Source organism: Hyperolius riggenbachi, chromosome 5 (assembly GCF_040937935.1).
Source record: "Hyperolius riggenbachi isolate aHypRig1 chromosome 5, aHypRig1.pri, whole genome shotgun sequence".
In the NCBI taxonomy this organism is placed as follows: Eukaryota; Metazoa; Chordata; class Amphibia; order Anura; family Hyperoliidae; genus Hyperolius; species Hyperolius riggenbachi.
The window spans coordinates 405,125,146-405,142,590 of record NC_090650.1 but is presented as its reverse complement, the minus strand read 5'-3'; the positions used below and the strand labels follow the sequence as shown (position 1 = coordinate 405,142,590).

The following is a 17,445-nucleotide window of genomic DNA, read 5'->3' as shown; positions in this document are numbered from 1 at the left end:
GTATTTCTGCAACTCGGTACTTTTTAGCCCAATCACAGAAATATTGGACCAATCAGAGAATGCAGAATTTTTCTGTAAATGTTGGATTGGCGCGGTAATCTTAGAGCAATTATTAGAGCGTTTACAAAAGAAATACTCCTCTAAAATAGGAAAATTGGAGATAGAAAAAATGGAAACTGGCGGGAATGGGAATTTCCCCAGAATCGGAAATAGCCACTCCCGATCATCCCTACTCATTCAGTTAACTGTTCTACTTACAGGTCTTTTCTCTTATCTACACAATACATTCATCCCCTAGCAAGCAGACTTTAGGAAAAACTGAATGGAAGGATGTGCTCCAAGGAGTAAGTAGACGTTATATGGTATTGAGAATAAATAAATGGTCTTACCTCAGAGGAGGAGTGGCTTAATAAAAAGCTTTTTAATGGACACAGTAAAGAGGTGTTTCATGTCTACGGTGTTGCTACAGAAAGACACTTTTATTGACCTGAAGAAGCAGGTAAGGCCACTGGAATGCATTGCCAATGGTGTCCAATAAAATACTTTTTATCAAACCACTCCTCATCTGAGGTAAGACCATTTATTTGTTCTCAGGAGCATATAAGAGCTATACTCACTGGTGAACCTCCTCCCATGCATTCTAGTACTTATAGCTTAGCTAGGGCAGTGGTCTCCCCACTTGAAAGGCAGCCTATTGGGTCAATCAAAGTGCAAGGATCACGTCCTTTAAAGTGATTTGACCCGAAGGTGTTCAGGTCAGGATGAGTGGATCGCTTGTTATTTGCAGGGAGAGCAGGCGTAAGTTACTAGCGCTCGCTATGTTGTGCTACCCGTACGCTCCTGTGGCTGAGGGTAATTACACGTGCTACATGACCAGTAGCATTCGCAGCGTGCAGCTACTTGACGTTAAGGCACACAGTTGAAATTGCACAAGTAAAAGAAGGTTACTCACATTTCTGTTTGTTAATCAACCCCATAGACTTACTATTGCAGTTTGACTTTCTGCTTCAAGATGCCCCCATAAAATTGTACCGCAACGCAACACTGTGAACATAGCCATAGTCTTAGCCTTTGAGATAAGAGGGCCAGGTTAGTGTTAGGTGTTGGAAGTGAATCACTAAATGAGTAGAAAATAGTTTTACTTTGCAGCCTCTAAACAAAAAGGCTGGCACTATCCAGTAGTATAATGCTCTTTTATTGTTTCATAGATGAAGCCATCACAGGTTTCTCTGTGATGGCTTCATCTATGAAACCATAAAAGAGCATTATACTACTGGATGGTGCCGGCCTTTTCGTTTGGAAGTTACACATCCACCTGGTGACCGGACAGCCTAGCACATCCACCTGACCTTATCTGATGGTGTGCTCCCTCCTCTCTTGCTACGTTTTACTTTGCAGATGCGCCAGTTTTCCTGCACCAATGATGTAAACCACGGCATCCACAACTAATCATTACTGTGACAATCCTTCTTAAACACTTTATCCACCACTACAGTATATCTACCTCCTCTGTGACTTCATATAAGCCACAAGGACATAGATATATGTTTTGTGGCAGAAGCACATCTCTGCACAATTGGGCTTGCTCCTGTGGACATCTCTGGCACTATCTGCTGCAGCACTAATTGGTGAAAGGGAATATATGCTCCCTGAGCCAACAAGATTGTTTTTTACCATTAAAAATGATTTTATTTTCTTAATTCATAGTAAGGAAAAAAAACACACTGTAGCATTATTTCAGAATCAACTATCCTCACCATAAATTGTGACTGGAACATAAGTTTTGTGATAAATGGTAGAACTAGCCAAACAAAATGTGTGTTTTTTATGTACAGTAGCGCTTTTTATTCTTAAACTGGAATTGGTAAACCAAAGAAATTAGGTTTTTTCTATTTTTCCCTCTTTTTCCCATTAAAATGCATAGAAAATTGTTTGAAGGAAAAGATGCCATACATTGAAAGCCTAGTTTGTCTTGAACAAAAAAACTATATATATTTCATTTAGGTGTCATAAGTAGGGATAAAGTTATTGTTAATTAAATAGGGACATAGCTAACATGTCAAAACTGCTCTGGTCCATAAGGGGGAAACAAGGTCTGGATGCAACGTGATTAAATAATGTGCCTCTCTCTGCTTCTTACAGTAGTCAGTTCACTCATTTATTGTTCTTAATGGGTCCTCTGGACTAATTATTCAGAACAGATAAAAAGATAGCTATGATTTTCAAGGCAAATAACATTTGTATGCAATTTATTTCTATGGACAGTTTATGACACTGCATAAAAACAGAAGATTCACTTCAATTGGCTTTCTAATTTACTAAATCTCAAATATAATTGTGAATCATATTCTATAAACTAAACTAATGAAATTCTGCACACAGTGCATTAATAATGTATGTAAACTGCCTTCTAAAGAGGAATACATTTTTCTTTATAGAAGAGGATCTTTTTTCTGAGTTATGTTTGCATATGCATAAACACAAACTTGGCACCGACCCTATAGCTTTATTGCAATTATCGCTATAACAGACTGAATCTCTGATGCGGAGAAAGTTATTTTATAGTTAAAAACCTGTTATAATGCTTTATCACTGTCATAAAATTCAACTTACATTTTACAGTTTCCTGAATCTGTATTTATACTTAATCACACATTTTATATTCATAATAGAAAATAACTATTTAAATCATAAGTCATATTAAAAAGTAAAGTTATCTTATCTTACTTAAAGTGTACCCGAGGCAACGTGTTACATGATGAGATTAACATGTATGTATCGTGCAAAACATATTAACCAATAACCACCCTGCCTGGTGTTCTGATTTCCCAGGATTTCCATGCAAAAAGTGGTACAATTAATTTTCATAACCTTTTTCCTGTAACTTTCCAAAAATGAGTCAAGCAAGAGTTTAGTATACATTATGAGTATAATAAAAGTGTCAAACACAAATGCTTGTCAAAAATAAAATAACATTTATTAATGACAAACAGAAATAGCTTGCATTTTTAATCAATGCAGTAATAAATAATAAGTAATACAAATAAATAAATGCAGTAATATGCAGAAAATAAAGGCAGAAATTTATGGAGGCAGAAAAACAAATACAGTATATACCTCAAAATACCTCCTTCGTGTGGTACACCTTGAAACAAGGTAGTGCACAAAGTGCCACATCACAGTCTGGGCAATAGGTACGGGTCTCCTTCCGGGTTTTTTCCCCGTCAGGGCCTTTTTTGGTGCAGCAGACCACACACCTTCTTGTCGGTTGTTGCTTGTGTGCGGTCGCTGGCAGATATTCCACAAAGCGGCGTCCAGTAAGTCTCTCTGGATTGACAAATGTAGGACGCTCTGCGCCCCACTCTACTTGACTCCGTTGGGGGTGTTTCAGGTAAATAGCTTCACACAACTGCCACACAAAGTCATGGTGAACAACAAGCCTGTCACTGCGTTTTTTGAACAGCACAAAAGCGTTCCAGAGCCATTGTTCTAGGAGGTGCCTGAATTTTTTTTTTATAATATTTTTTGTGCTGTTTGCAGACAGCTGGATAAAAGGTCATGGCTGCATCAGCCCTGTCCACACCTCCCATGGTCTGCTTGTAGTCCAGTGTAGCTTGTGGCTTGTCCACCTCCCTGCTACCTCTGGTGGTGGTGGGCACAGTAGCAGCATTGTGCACTGTACTGAGAACAGACACATCCCACTTGTCCTTCCACCGCAGAACCATCGTTTTCCCCTTCTGCCAGGCAACAATTTATCCCTTCTTCAACTTCCTGGCAGAAAAGGCCAGCGGCATTTGGCAACGGTTGGGCCTTACCGTGCCGTAAGCATCTGTCTTGTGCTGGATCAGGTAGTTGTACAGCTCAGGGGAGGTATAATAGTTGTCAGTCATCAAACAATACCCCTGATCCAGCAACGGCTCGATGAGAGTCAGCACAGATGATGTAGCACACCCGTACTCTCTGTATTGTGGAGAAAACTTGGTGCCTTTCCCGTGTACACCAACGAGTTCCAGATGTATCCAGACTCTGGGACACTTAATAGACCACCACTGAGCAGAGGCAACAAAACATTTAATCTACTTTGTAAATGTTTAAATATACAATAAATCCATGGGATAGCTAAAAAAAAGTCATGTTTAGGGGTAAGAGGATGCAATTGCTTATCTCATCAATTTATTTTCACCTCAGGTTCACTTTAAGTAAAGTGAAGTGGGATTCCCTCCACTGAAATGCAGTTTACCTTAAAGAGAGTCTGAAGCGAGAATAAATCTCGCTTCAGACCTCAGAGTTAGCAGGGGCATGTGTGCCCCTGCTAAAACGCCACTATCCCGTGGCTTAATGGGGGTCCCTGATCCCCCAAATCCCCTCTGTAATGCGGGGGAGTGCTTCCTGGTTGGGGCAGGGCTAACCGCCGCAGCCCTGCCCCACGCGCGTCTGTCAGCGCGTATCTCCGCCTCTCCCCCACCCCTCTGAGTCTTCCTTTACTGAGAGGGGCGGGGGAGAGGCGGCGATGCACCGCTGATAGACGCGACTAGAGGCAGGGCTGCAGCCGTTAGCCCTGCCTCCAGGAAGCAATAAATCACGACCGAGTCTGCGACCAAGTGTCGCAGTGGGGGGTTTGGGGGTCAAGGGACCCCCATTGAGCGGCGCTATTGCGGCGGTTTAGCAGGGGCACACGTGCCCCTGCTAACTATGAGCTCTGAAGCGAGATTTATTCTCGCTTCAGAGTCTCTTTAAATACACAGTAATACAATGTAAAATAAGTTCTGCTTCATAATCAGCCAGACTGCTGCACAGAAGCTCTATTTCCTTTTTTGAAACATAACTTGTTTCTGGCAAGTTTTTACATCAGTGCAATGTAGGCTGTCACAAGTAGTTAAAGGGAAGGTCCAGGCAGCAAAAAAAAAAAATTACTTACATGGGGCTTCCTCCAGCCCCTGGCAGCCGTCCCGTGCCCTCGCCACAGCTCCAGTGGCTTCTGGTCTTCTCCGCTCAAAAAGACCTTATAGTTTTTGAGAAAAAAAATCGATTTTAAAGTTTCGAAGGTAAATAGTATACTTTTAAATGCTGTAAATGTCACTTTTAGTAGCAAGCCTAACGGTAGTGTAATTTTACATGTATCAAAAGAAAGAGCAATACATTTCCTGACAGGGTTTCCAGGGGGTCCATACGCAGCCACAGCGCTTTGGCCAGGGATCGCTATACAGCCGCAATATGGCTGTATGAAGATTCCTGGCATTTTTTCCTATTTTCCCAATTTTTTTTTTATGTTTAGAGTGAGGGAATTTTTTTTTTTAATTATGTGGGGTCCCCCCTCCTGAAACTTTTTAACCCCTTGTCCCCCATGCAGGCTGTGGTAGCCAGAATGTGGAGCTCCGACCGATTGGGGCTTCACACCCTGACTATACCAGCTGCAAAAAAGGTCCCTTGATGCCGATTTTTGTTCCAGGGTATCTGTTGGGGGGGGGGGGGGGGGGGGGGGGGAGGGCAGGTTTATTTTGCTCTGGGGCCCCATTGTTGCTTAAACCGGCCCTGCCTGCCGGCAAAAGCAAAAGAGACACGGAAGCGAACTATATTTGCCCATTTTACCTTATAGTTCGCTTCAGTGCTCCCAAGTAATCCGCCGCATCCCCGCCGCTAAACAAGGGCTGCAGACCCCCAAATCCCCCACGCAAACATCCACGACTGCGCTGAGGGGCAGAGCTTTCAGCTGTAGCTCTGCCCCTCCTGACGTCAATCGCCGCACGGATCGCCGCCTCTCCCCGCTCCTCTCTGTGAAGGAAGAGTGAGAGGGGCGGGCAGAGGCGGCGATCCGCCGCGATTGACGTCAGGAGGGGCAGAGCTGAAGCTGAAAGCTCTGCCCCTTCCAGGAAATGCCGGCGGATTGCCCCCCGGGGCGATTTGGAGGCTCTGCAGCCCTCGTTTTGCGGCGGGGACACGTGAACTCCCTTATGCGGCCCAGCCTCATCCTGACTTTGCCTCCTGCGGCCCCCGGGTAAATTGAGTTTGAGACCCCTGATCTAGACCCTTTCCCATTTGTTTCACATCAGACACCTCGTTTTTTAGCTTTTTTACTTTACACCAATACAATTGAAGTTTTAATTATTTGATCCCAGGGATCTCTGGATCCCAGGGATCTCTTGATCCAGTGTTTATACATAATATATGAATAGCCTACATAATTAATGCTCCCTCCCAACCAAATCTAGGCTGCTTGTATATAATTTCAAAGAAGCATATTAATACCTAACCTATAATTGCAGTCTCTAGATCTCACCATCATTTAAAAAGCATGGAAAAATGGTTATTCTGAAATGTTCTTCACAACTAAGCTGTGGCTGTACCTGCAACTAGGCTATGCGGTACCTCTGGAGTGGTCCTGTCCATTGGAATCTGTGGATGCAGACGGCCTCTCACTGTACCTGCAGAGCGTCCCTGTGGGAGGGCTGGGTGCTTCCATGTTGGCTATGCAGTGGCAGTAAGGGAGGTTATGGCACTGTGACTGCAAGTGAAAAGCTGTGCTGCTCTGAGATCCCACAATGGTGGTACTGAGCGTTAGGCAGCAGGAGAGGCTGCAATACAAAGTGCCGTTCATGCAGTATAGAGGACACAGGGAGGTCCATGTAAGGTAAAAATAAGAAAGGTTTAAATTAGAATTGCAACATGTTCCAGAGGACTTTCCCCTTTCCTCAGGCCTCTCCTGTCATCTACCACTCAGTACCCATCACTGTGGGATGGGTACTCAGAGTGGCATGGCTTTTCATTTGCAGTCACAGTGCCATTACCGCCGCATAGATCGCCACACGGAGGCACCCAGCCCTCACAGTGAGAGGTTGCCTGCATCCATGGACTCCAGCACAGACTAGCCAGGTCTCACCACTCACCACGTCTCTCACCACTTCTCTTCTTAGTGCACCCCCCGCCCACTGTCTCTACAGATACTAGGTGTGTGACTCAGAAACAACTAAAGCCAAAAACTTAGAATAACAGCCAGGCAGCTGCCATTTGAAACAAGGAAAATTAGTTTGAGGATCAATATTGTATGAGTGAGATGTTACTAGAGAAACAGAAGGTGCATCAGAAGGTAAAAGGGACAAATATAGCAGGTAGGTGTAATGCCGAAATTGACAGGCCAGGAGGGGGGGTACATGAGTTATGGCAGGTAGAATGAGTATCGTTCTCCTCTTAAGTATTTTTGGAATTGACTACTAACATGCATTAACTGTTGGTAGTCAATTCCAAAAATACTTACGAGGAGCACTATAAACAGCACTAGTTCATGGCTGAAATATCATATTAAAAATAAAATTTTAGGATGATATAAACAACACCTTAGTGCAACTTTTTGTACAATCTCTCTGGGAGCAGATAACGTTTCACCCTCTCAGAAAACAAAACAAAATCATAGTACATGTGCAATGTGCTAGAGGTGATAAAGTAGTCAGGCCCAGCTTTACATCACAGGACCTATATGCACATATGTCCTGGCATCCTAGACTTCGCCCTTTCCATTAATCTACAAACACCAGCCCGAAACCACACCGCCAGTGTGCTGGCTGGCCTAAATGTTACTTCTCCCTTGGTTCCCTTTCCTGTCATAGCTACAGGTGTCCCTTAGTATTAGGTAGCCAGAGCTATACTCAGTATTAAGTAGCTAGGATGCCCCCAGGTATTAAGTAGCTAGAGGTGCCCCTGAATCAAGGGAGACCTGGTCAGTGGAATGCAGAGACCCAGATGAGTAACCTCTCATTTACACTTTGCTCAGGACTCTGCATAGGGAAGGAGAGGGGGAACAGGGGAGGAAAGTGAGCCATCTTTCCATCATCAGGCGCCTGTAGGCACTTGCCTACATTGCCTTATGTTAAATCTGGCCCTCAGAGTAGTTAAACTATGCTGTTGATATAGCCACTGTAAATAAGATGTCCTGTTTGTACAATTACGACAGGATATTATCCAAGCACAAATGTGTACTATCATGTACTATCCTACTAATATGTAACTGATGCTTTTGTGCACGTTATTTATATTATGTATGAATGTTCTCGGTTATGTTCAATGTTCCACTGAAAAATTGTAATAATAACCTATTGTTAAAAAAATCTAATCAAGAAATTAAATAAACATGATCATATTGTTCTCTTAAAACCTAAGCTGGATTTTTTAATACAAATGTAGTAGGCAGTGGAATGTTTCTTGCATTAAGAGGCTATTGAGACTTGAGAGGTCATGCAGTGGGTAGAAAAATGGTCCGGAAATTAAAATATTATTTAGTAAGGTTATAACAGAACTGCAGAGCTGAGAATATAAGTGCATCAAGGGACTAAGTTGCGTGAGCAGGAATTTCATAAAAGTGGCCTAAAAATCTAAACTGTTTTATAAATTATACAGATTTCAGTAAAGGAAAGAGATAATATGAATGGTATAAAATACACCTTTTTTTCTGGTATATTCTGAACTATATGCTCTTAAAGAGGAACTCCAGTGAAAATAGTGTAATAAAAAAAAGTGCTTCATTTTTACAATAATTATGTATAAATGATTTAGTCAGTGTTTGCTCATTGTAAAATATTTCCTCTCCCCGATTTACATACTGACGTTTATTACATGGTGACATTTGGGCAGGTGATGTAGCTGCTCCTAGCTGTTTTGGCCATTGGAGACAGCTGTAAACAGCTATTTCCTGTCTGTGAACCTTGTTACATTGTGGCAAACTGTCAAAAGTACCGTGGTCCTCAGAGCTTCTTGTGGGAGGGGTTTCACCACAATATCAGTCATACAGCGCCCCCTGATGGTGTGTTTGTGAAAAGCAATAGATTTCTCATGTAAAAGGGTGTATCAGCTACTGATTGGGATAAAGTTAAATTCTTGGTTGGAGTTTCTCCTTAACCAGCATTGGTAATGCCCACAACATATCCAGCATGGCATGACAAACTGACCTTTACATCAAGCTATTTTTTTTAATTCAATTAATTTTTATCATGTTTCTGCCGACACCAGGTTTCAGGAAAAAAAAAAACATACAACAATATAAAGCGTCATACAATTTCTAGGAAAGGTATACATATGGAAAAAAACAATAACATATAGCCCGACTTGAAGCTATTGTAAATACAAACCAGTAGAAAGAGGGTTTTAGCTTGCAATGCCCCATGATTATAGCCTGGAGCAACAAACCTTTCCTAAGACTGAAACATTTGAACCCTGAGGCCAGAGAGAAGCAGTCCCCTAAATAGCACCTATCCGATTTCCACCCCACTTAGTTTCCCCTGGTGCTCCTCCCCCAATGCTCAGTAATAAAGATGTATGAAAGCTAGGTGTCCTTGCAGATATCCTTCATCTAATTGCTAAAGCAATGCTGATACAACATGACGTAATAGTGAAACTGAATAAGAGTAATAAGCTAAATTGTCCTAGTCTAGCGTAATAATAATAATAATAGTCCAATGATAATAATAATAATAGTAGATCACAAGCCCAGAGTGATTTTGCATCCCTTTAACCACTTGAGGACCCACCCTTTACCCCCCCTTAACGACCAGCGCTGTTGTTGCTGATCTGTGCTGGGTGGGCTCTCCAGCCCCCAGCACAGATCAGCGTGCAGGCAGAGCGACCAGATCGCCCCCCTTTTTTCCCCACTAGGGGGATGATGTGCTGGGGGGGTCTGATCGCTCCTGCCTGCGGGTGTTGCGGGGGGGGGCACCTCAAAGCCCCCCTCCGCGGCGAAATCCTCCCCCTCCCTCTCCTACCTGGCCCCCCTGGTGTTCCGGGCTGCACAGGACGCTATCCGTCCTGTGCAGCCAGTGACGGGACGTCCCCTGTCACATGGCGGCGATCCCCGGCCGCTGATTGGCCGGGGATCGCCGATCTGCCTTACGGCGCTGCTGCGCAGCAGCGCCGTACAAATGTAAACAAAGCGGATTATTTCCGCTTGTGTTTACATTTAGCCTGCGAGCCGCCACGGAGCCCCCCGCCGTGAATTGACAGGAAGCAGCCGCTCGCACGAGCGGCTGCTTCCTGATTAATCAGCCTGCAGCTGGCGACGCAATACTGCGTCGCTGGTCCTGCAGCTGCCACTTTGCCGACGCGCGTTATGAGTGCGCGGTCGGCAAGTGGTTAAAGGGAAGGTTCAAGCAAAATAAAAAAATGAGTTTCACTTACCTGGGGCTTCTACCAGCCCCATGCAGCCATCCTGTGCCCTCATAGTCACTCACTGCTGCTCCAGTCCCCCGCTGGCAGCTTGCCGACATTGAACCAGTAATGCGTAAAAACGTATGTGTTAATGTTCCTGCACTAGTGGGAATGCGTAAAAACGTACGCAATGCGGCCCGCCGACCTTCGAGTTCGGAAAGCTGCCAGCGGGGGACTGGAGCAGCAGTGAGTGACTATGAGGGCACAGGATGGCTGCATGGGGCTGGTAGAAGCCCCAGGTAAGTGAAACTCATTTTTTTATTTTGCTTGGACCTTCCCTTTAATCCCATATAGTCCAAGAGTTGTAGTGATTTAACAACCTATTATGGGATTTCCGACTCCAAGGGCCCTATGTTATTCACTAACTAAATTTAGGCAACTTAGGCAATTTTAACTATCATCCGGGTGGGTGGTAAAGAACTTGCTTGGGTGATTTAACCACCCAGAGTGTTTTTTACCTCCTATGCTGTTCCCTTTAAAGCGGACCTAAACTCTTGCACATGAAACAAGGAAAACACAGAGAAATCCACTCTGTGGCCCATATGCAATTCAATTTTTCTCCTGACTTTTCACCTAGGTAATATTTTCACACCTTGTCATAAAATGCACTGTAAACCGCCAGCAAGCAAGAAAATACTTAAAATAATTTTGATAGTACTTTTTCAATAACTGTTGGCTTCTTTTTCAAATGTAACATGCTGAAAAGTTATTTTAAAGAGAAAATGGAAAGTATCTCCTAGGAGATAACTCAGGAGAACAAGTTAATTGCATATGGGCCAGTGTGTATTTACTGAGAACTGCCTGTCTAATTCTCCCTTATCTGCAAATAATTAACACAATGCTATTAGCTATGTGCACTATGCTGTGCTGTGCCAACTTTTGCGCTAATATGTAAACACAGGAGGTTAGCCCTCTCTGTGCTCCCAGGAAACAAGAAAGTAAACACTGCAGGATATCTGTTAAAGTTCTATAAGTTATAACATAGAAATGTTTTTCTTTAAAGGTTATTAAGCTATTGCTTATCTTTTAAAGCAGAGAGGAAGTTCAGAGTGCTTTAACCTCTTGAGGACCTAAGCTTAAAACCCCCTAAATACCAGGCCATTTTTTTACAAAATTGGCCACTGCAGGGTTAAGGCCAAGCTGCAGGGCCGCACAACAGCACACAAGTGACCCCCCCCCCCCGTTTTCTCCCCACCAACAAAGCTCTCTGTTGGTGGGGTCTGATCGCCTCCAGTGTTTGTTTGTTTTTGCAAATATTTTTCTTTTTTATTTATTAATAAATATTCCTATTTTTATTTTTTCCCTTCCCTCCCTCCTTCTTCCCAGCCAGCCAATCACGGCAATCGGCCGATCGCTCTCTAGTGCCCCAGGAGGACAGCCGTGTAACACGGCTGTCCCCAGTACAGCGCTGCTGCTGAGGACAGCGCTGTACAATGTAATTAGATGGCGGTTTAGCTGTCTAACAGTCTCCCGGGCGGCGATCTGAAGGCTCCGCTCCGCCCACCAACAGGAGATGCGCACGCAGCCTGTGCGCAATCTCCTGCACTGCTAGCGTTAGGCGGTCCTGGGGCTGCCACCGCAGCCACGCCCGTCGGTGTGACGCGGTCGGCAAGCAGTTAAGATGCATTGGGATGTGATCCTTCTGAATCTTAAATTGTAGGTCATTTGGGCGTCTTAGTAGATTTTAATAGCCAAACAGGCACAAAAATGTTGATGTATCTTTGCTCAGAAATGCATCCCACCCCACCCCACTTAGGGTGCCTACATAGCCCCATTCAAAGACCAATGCAAAGTTACATTCACCTAACACTAACCTAATACTTTCTTTTAACTTTTTTTGCTAGACCTACACTATAAAGCAGAAAAAAAGCACAAATGTAAGCTAAACTATTGCAGCATCTAAATAGCTGACTTTGTTAGATAGGAAATCAAATACAATGCAACTATTTTGCTTTCAAACACTAAGTCCAGACGAACAGCCTCCCTCCCCCCTACATTCTGGTCCCAGATAAGCTCATTTATACTTTGCCATTCCAGTGTTTTTGTTATTCAAAAAAACAATCATCTGCTATTACACATATGTTGAAGTAAGATTATCTCCTGGGTTAACACAGTCACAATGAATAGGGTTAGAACCTCAGTTTCATTCAGGCTATGCAGTAGTGGTACATTTCTTTGAACACCCTCATGAATGATATCTGTTCAGTGCTAGTCATTTTTGACAGTCTGACAAACTGTCAGAAATACTTCTAGGTAATCAAAACCAACACATCCAATACTTTCACACATGAGGGGCTATAAATCAGCATCTTCCAACATACATGGTAGTAGTGTTTTTGAAATTCTACTATTGAACATAACTATAATTTAAAGCACCAGTTCAGGCAGTTTTCATATGTATGCAATAGAAAAATATTTTAAATTAATTATGCCGTCCAAAAGATAAGGATGGAGGAGCACCCATGCAGAGGAGGAATAGTTGTGTGCCCAAGCCTTAAAGTGGACCCAAATTAAAAATACAAGATTTCAGAAATAAAATCTATTTTCTAAATTATAATAGTAAATAGCAGCCTTTTTTCAGCTGCATGATGACAAATATAAAATATTTTACATTTATTGGAGGAACCCCTTCCTTCCTTTCATATTGCCGGGACAGAATCCGGCAAAATGCTGGAGTAGGTGGTGCCCGGCAAAGGAGGAATTGCTAATGGCTGCCTCCTGTATAACCCTAGTTATGCAAAGAGAAGGGTGAAACGCATGCACTGAAATGCTCATAGGCTTGAAGGAGTGTTTATTTATCTTTGTATGTGTCAGAGTGGTGCAATTAAATATTTTGAATTAAACACATTTTTGGTTTGGGTCCGCTTTAAGTCCCAGTACCATAAGGAACCTTCTCGTGAATTAAATTAATTATGCCAAAATATATATATATTTTGCAAAATAAAAAATACCTGCCCTAGCAGTTCATACATTCCCATAGACCTATAAATGTCTATTAATGCCAACTCCATCTAATACACTTTAATCGCTCTCTCAGCTGAAGCCATACAGACAAACACTTGGAGGTCACTGAGCTATGAATAAGTGCAGCCCATATTTTCTTTAAAAACAAAAACTGCAACAGTTTTTCAAAAACTTTTATTCATGCATAATTTAATTGACATCAATATTCTATTAAATGCATATGAAGACTGTAAAAGAACTGTAAAAGAAAAAAGAGGCTTCCACTGTGCATGGGCAATAATATTAATTATTGAATGTGTAGATGAGAACAGGGAATAGTCAATTATTCTTTTTAAAGACAAAAAGTCCACAGATTGAATTAATTAACATGCTTAAATTTTCTGACTGAGGATTATTGGATACATTGTTGTTGGCATTTTAACAATATTCTTGCAGTTATTGTAGGCAATGTCATTTTTTTCTAGACCTGGTAATCAGGGAAGGTAGAAATATAATTGCCTTGGTTTATTCACCTCCAGTCAAGCAACTGTTGATATACCCTTGTTAGCTAAGATTATTTAGGCAAATATCGCACTACATTTTGTGTGTGTTTTCCTTATTGGGAAATTCAAACTGGACACCGCCCAATGTTGTATCACCCTGATTCAAAACATTCTGCTTCAATGCAGTACGAGAAAGTACAAGACTCAACTGCAGAAATGTTTCAGTCAGAGAAGCTATTTGAGAGCATAATTATATTAACTAAGAGTAAAAATAAACCCTTTAGTAAATAACATTCTTGATTCACTTTCATGTTTATTAATACACTTTACTTGAATCGTATATCACCAAATATAGATTCCAGTTTTTCTCTATTGAAGTAGATCTTTCAGTTCACTAATGCAATGAGATTTGCTGTTTTACTGTCGTGTTAAATAAAATAAATATTGAGGACATTCTCTTTAGACATATGCAATGAGGGACTGACTTCAAAGAAAGTCCTTTGCTTTCCTGTGAGCAATTACTGTAACATTAGCAACCACTTTGAAGACTGTGAGCTGGCTACCTTTACAAAAAAACTGGGATATACGACTGACATCTATGTTTTTTTTCTAGATTTAATTATTTTATACAGAACAGTGATAGAAGTATGCAGATTTTACTATTATTATACTGTTGTGTTAGTATTGAAGCAGTAATAGTAGTAGACATAGAAGTAGCAGTAGTAGACGTAGCAGTATCAGTAGTAGACGTAGCAGTAGTAGACGAAGCAGTAGTAGACATAGCAGTAGCAGTAGTAAATGTAGCAGTAGTAGACGTAGCAGTAGTAGACATAGCAGTAGTAGACGTAGCAGTAGTAGATGTAGCAGTAGTAGACATAGCAGTAGCAGTAGTAGACATAGCAGTAGCAGTAGTTAACGTAACAGTAGCAGTAGTAGACGTAGAAGTAGTAGACGTAGCAGTAGCAGTAGTAGACGTAACAGTAGCAGTAGTAGACGTTGAAGTAGTAGACATAGCAGTAGCAGTAGTAGACCTAGCAATAGCAGTAGTAGCAGTAGCAGTAGTAGACGGCGTAACAGTAGTAGTAGTAAAAGTAGGTAATAATTGCACAAGCAGTAGAGCTAATAGTTGTTCTCTGGTGTATTCTGGAAAAATAAAGCAATTTTTTTGTTTTAGGTAATATAAAGTAGGGTGGAGAAAGTTATTTAGGACCAGTTACTCTTTGAACATAACAATGGATAACTATGTTGTCAGTAATAATTTTACAACCATATTTATTATCATTACAAAAGACATCAAATATGCAGTATTTATCTTTATTAAAGTAAATCTGACTTTTGTTTTATTAACTCTTACCAATTAGCCAACAGCATGAAGGCTGTGACATAAGTATAGTATTTATTATTTACACAAAGCCAGAATTTGTCCTATGAAGCTTGATGTATGAATGTTCAATCAGTAGTCCCACGTCTACTGAACATCATCACAGGGTGAATGCAACCGTTTCTGCTACTTGTATCTAAGGATTTTAGTGCGTCTAGAGCTAAGGGTAAGTATCTGCCACAGAAAGCCCTTTATAGGTTCAGTTATGCAGTGGATTTGGTAATAAAATAAATAAATAACTCAGTCAGTTAAATCAGTACACTGTAAAGACTGTAAACCTATTTGTCTGTAACCACTAAATATTGTAAACTTAGCTGTCTAAAATTTAAAGGTCAAACATATAAAGCTTAGTTGAAAATTGTATCATAAATATCTATTAGCAATAGAAAATTTAAATAGAAAGCTTTATATTTTATTAATCAGATTCAAAATTTAGGTTCATAATGGATAAATTTGTTGTTTTGTCTCCATCCATTTATCTTCATCAAACTATAGTCGTAGATATCACATAACGCAAACAGAATAATTTATAATATTCAGGAAAATGCAAAATTTAAAAGAAAAAAGTTAGCATCCAGTACCACTATGTGTCCCACAGGTTTCAGCAAAACTACTTCTATCACCGGTGAGTTGAAGGAGCAGATTGGGGCTACTCCTGGTGCTGTAACACTTGCTCTCACATCTTCTGATGTTACTGTATCCTGTTTAACTGCTAACCCCAACAAAAGCCATACAGAAGAACTCCTGGTCCAAGCTGTTGAGCAACTTTTGGAATCGAACATAACCAAGGACCTACAGTCTACTCCAACTGCACAAACACAAAGCTTGCGAAGACGTCCAAGAAATTCTGTACAGATAGAAAGAACTAAAGAACTTGCAGGTGTTACTCATAGAGGTATCTATGCAATTTTATTGTGACCTTTTAAAAACGCCAATCATTGAGGCCATGGTCACGTATGTTTGTCATATCATGGCTAAAAGTATCAAAATAATTTTTCTGTCAATAATCCATTTCAAATTTTAAAATATTGGAATGACACTAAAATCATCCCCAAGAATATAAAGGGGTTCAAACAGCTTAAAAATTCATATAAAATAAATATTTAAATTACCTTCCAACAAGATATGTCATAGCATGAAATGACAAGACCATCACTGACAATGGCCATAAACATGAATTAACTATGATGTACCTATAATTTTATTTTATTTTTAAAGTTCTGTTTTGGAAGAAATGTTTGCATCAGAAAAAAATACATTCTTCCTTTTTACATATAATGAATAATTTTCTTTAATGAGCATTGTGCTGATTTTGTACTCATTTTTCTTGGAGCTTTTAGGATATTGCAAATTAAATTTTCAGGTAAAATATTGATATTGTCCTCTTGAACTCAAAGCAAAAACATTTATATTTGGGATGCAGCTTGATTATGGCAATTTTTATAATTTGAATATCCCATCTTCATAAAATCAACATTCCTGGCAGTTCTCTATAGCACTGTTTTTTTATATTGCTGTACAATGGAAGTCAAGTTAAAGACATAGATCATAAAGCAATAATTACAAAAATATATATTGTAAAATTGTTATTTTGATCTTCAATTTTGCCTTGCAACACATTTTCTTATTTTTAAATATTCCCCTCCAATGTAGCTAATGTCTAATATTACATACAAAAATTATTCCTTCTTTTTTTTTTTTTTTACTTTTCAAGCAAATTTCTATTCTTGTTATTTTGACTGATGCTGATTTTTCAACCCCTTTCACAAATGCTATTTGGACTCTTAGCCATCATATGGAACAATTAAATAAAAAAAATAAAACTACCAAAATTAAGTAAACATGCACATTGTACCTATTTGTGTGTTTAAATGAGTTTTAACATTTGCAGTATAACATATAATTAAAACAAACTGTTATAAGCATGTGTATGCTATACACCTGGGCAATTAGAGATAGCCTTAGCAGAAGAGCATCTACTTAACAAAAACTGCTATAAACATGTTTGCTCTCTGTCTAGGAAACAGGTGATGCTATAAACTATTGAGCCTACACTTTAAACACACACACACACACACACACACACACACACACACACACACACACACACACACACACACACAGCGATGGGCTCATGAGTAATTACTCATGATTAAAATGAGCCTTAATTGCTGCAGCTGAGTGGCTGGATTGCCAGAGGTTAGTTACCCATAATTCCGCTGTCCGCCCTGCATTCCAAACCATTTGCGCACGTCCTATTGGTCGACGTTGCAAGCCTCACCACGGCTCACTTCCTTCTTCAAGCTGGAAGGAGGGAGTGCGCCATAATGAGGCTTGCAACCTCGACCAATAGGATGCGTGCAAGCTGTTTGGAATGCAGGGCCGACAGCGGAATCATGGGTAACTAACCCCTTGTAATCCAGCCATTCA

At 40.9% G+C, this 17,445-nt stretch overlaps 1 protein-coding gene across 1 annotated transcript in view; it reads left to right on the top strand.

Moving 5' to 3' along the window:
• The window catches only part of CSMD3 (CUB and Sushi multiple domains 3), a 1,539,978-nt gene that overhangs the window by 647,444 nt on the left and 875,089 nt on the right, over positions 1 to 17,445 (top strand). The window contains exon 8 of the mRNA XM_068237930.1: positions 15,614 to 15,910. Coding sequence (XP_068094031.1) covers positions 15,614 to 15,910 — 297 coding nt within the window. The remainder of the gene's footprint in view (positions 1 to 15,613; positions 15,911 to 17,445) is intronic.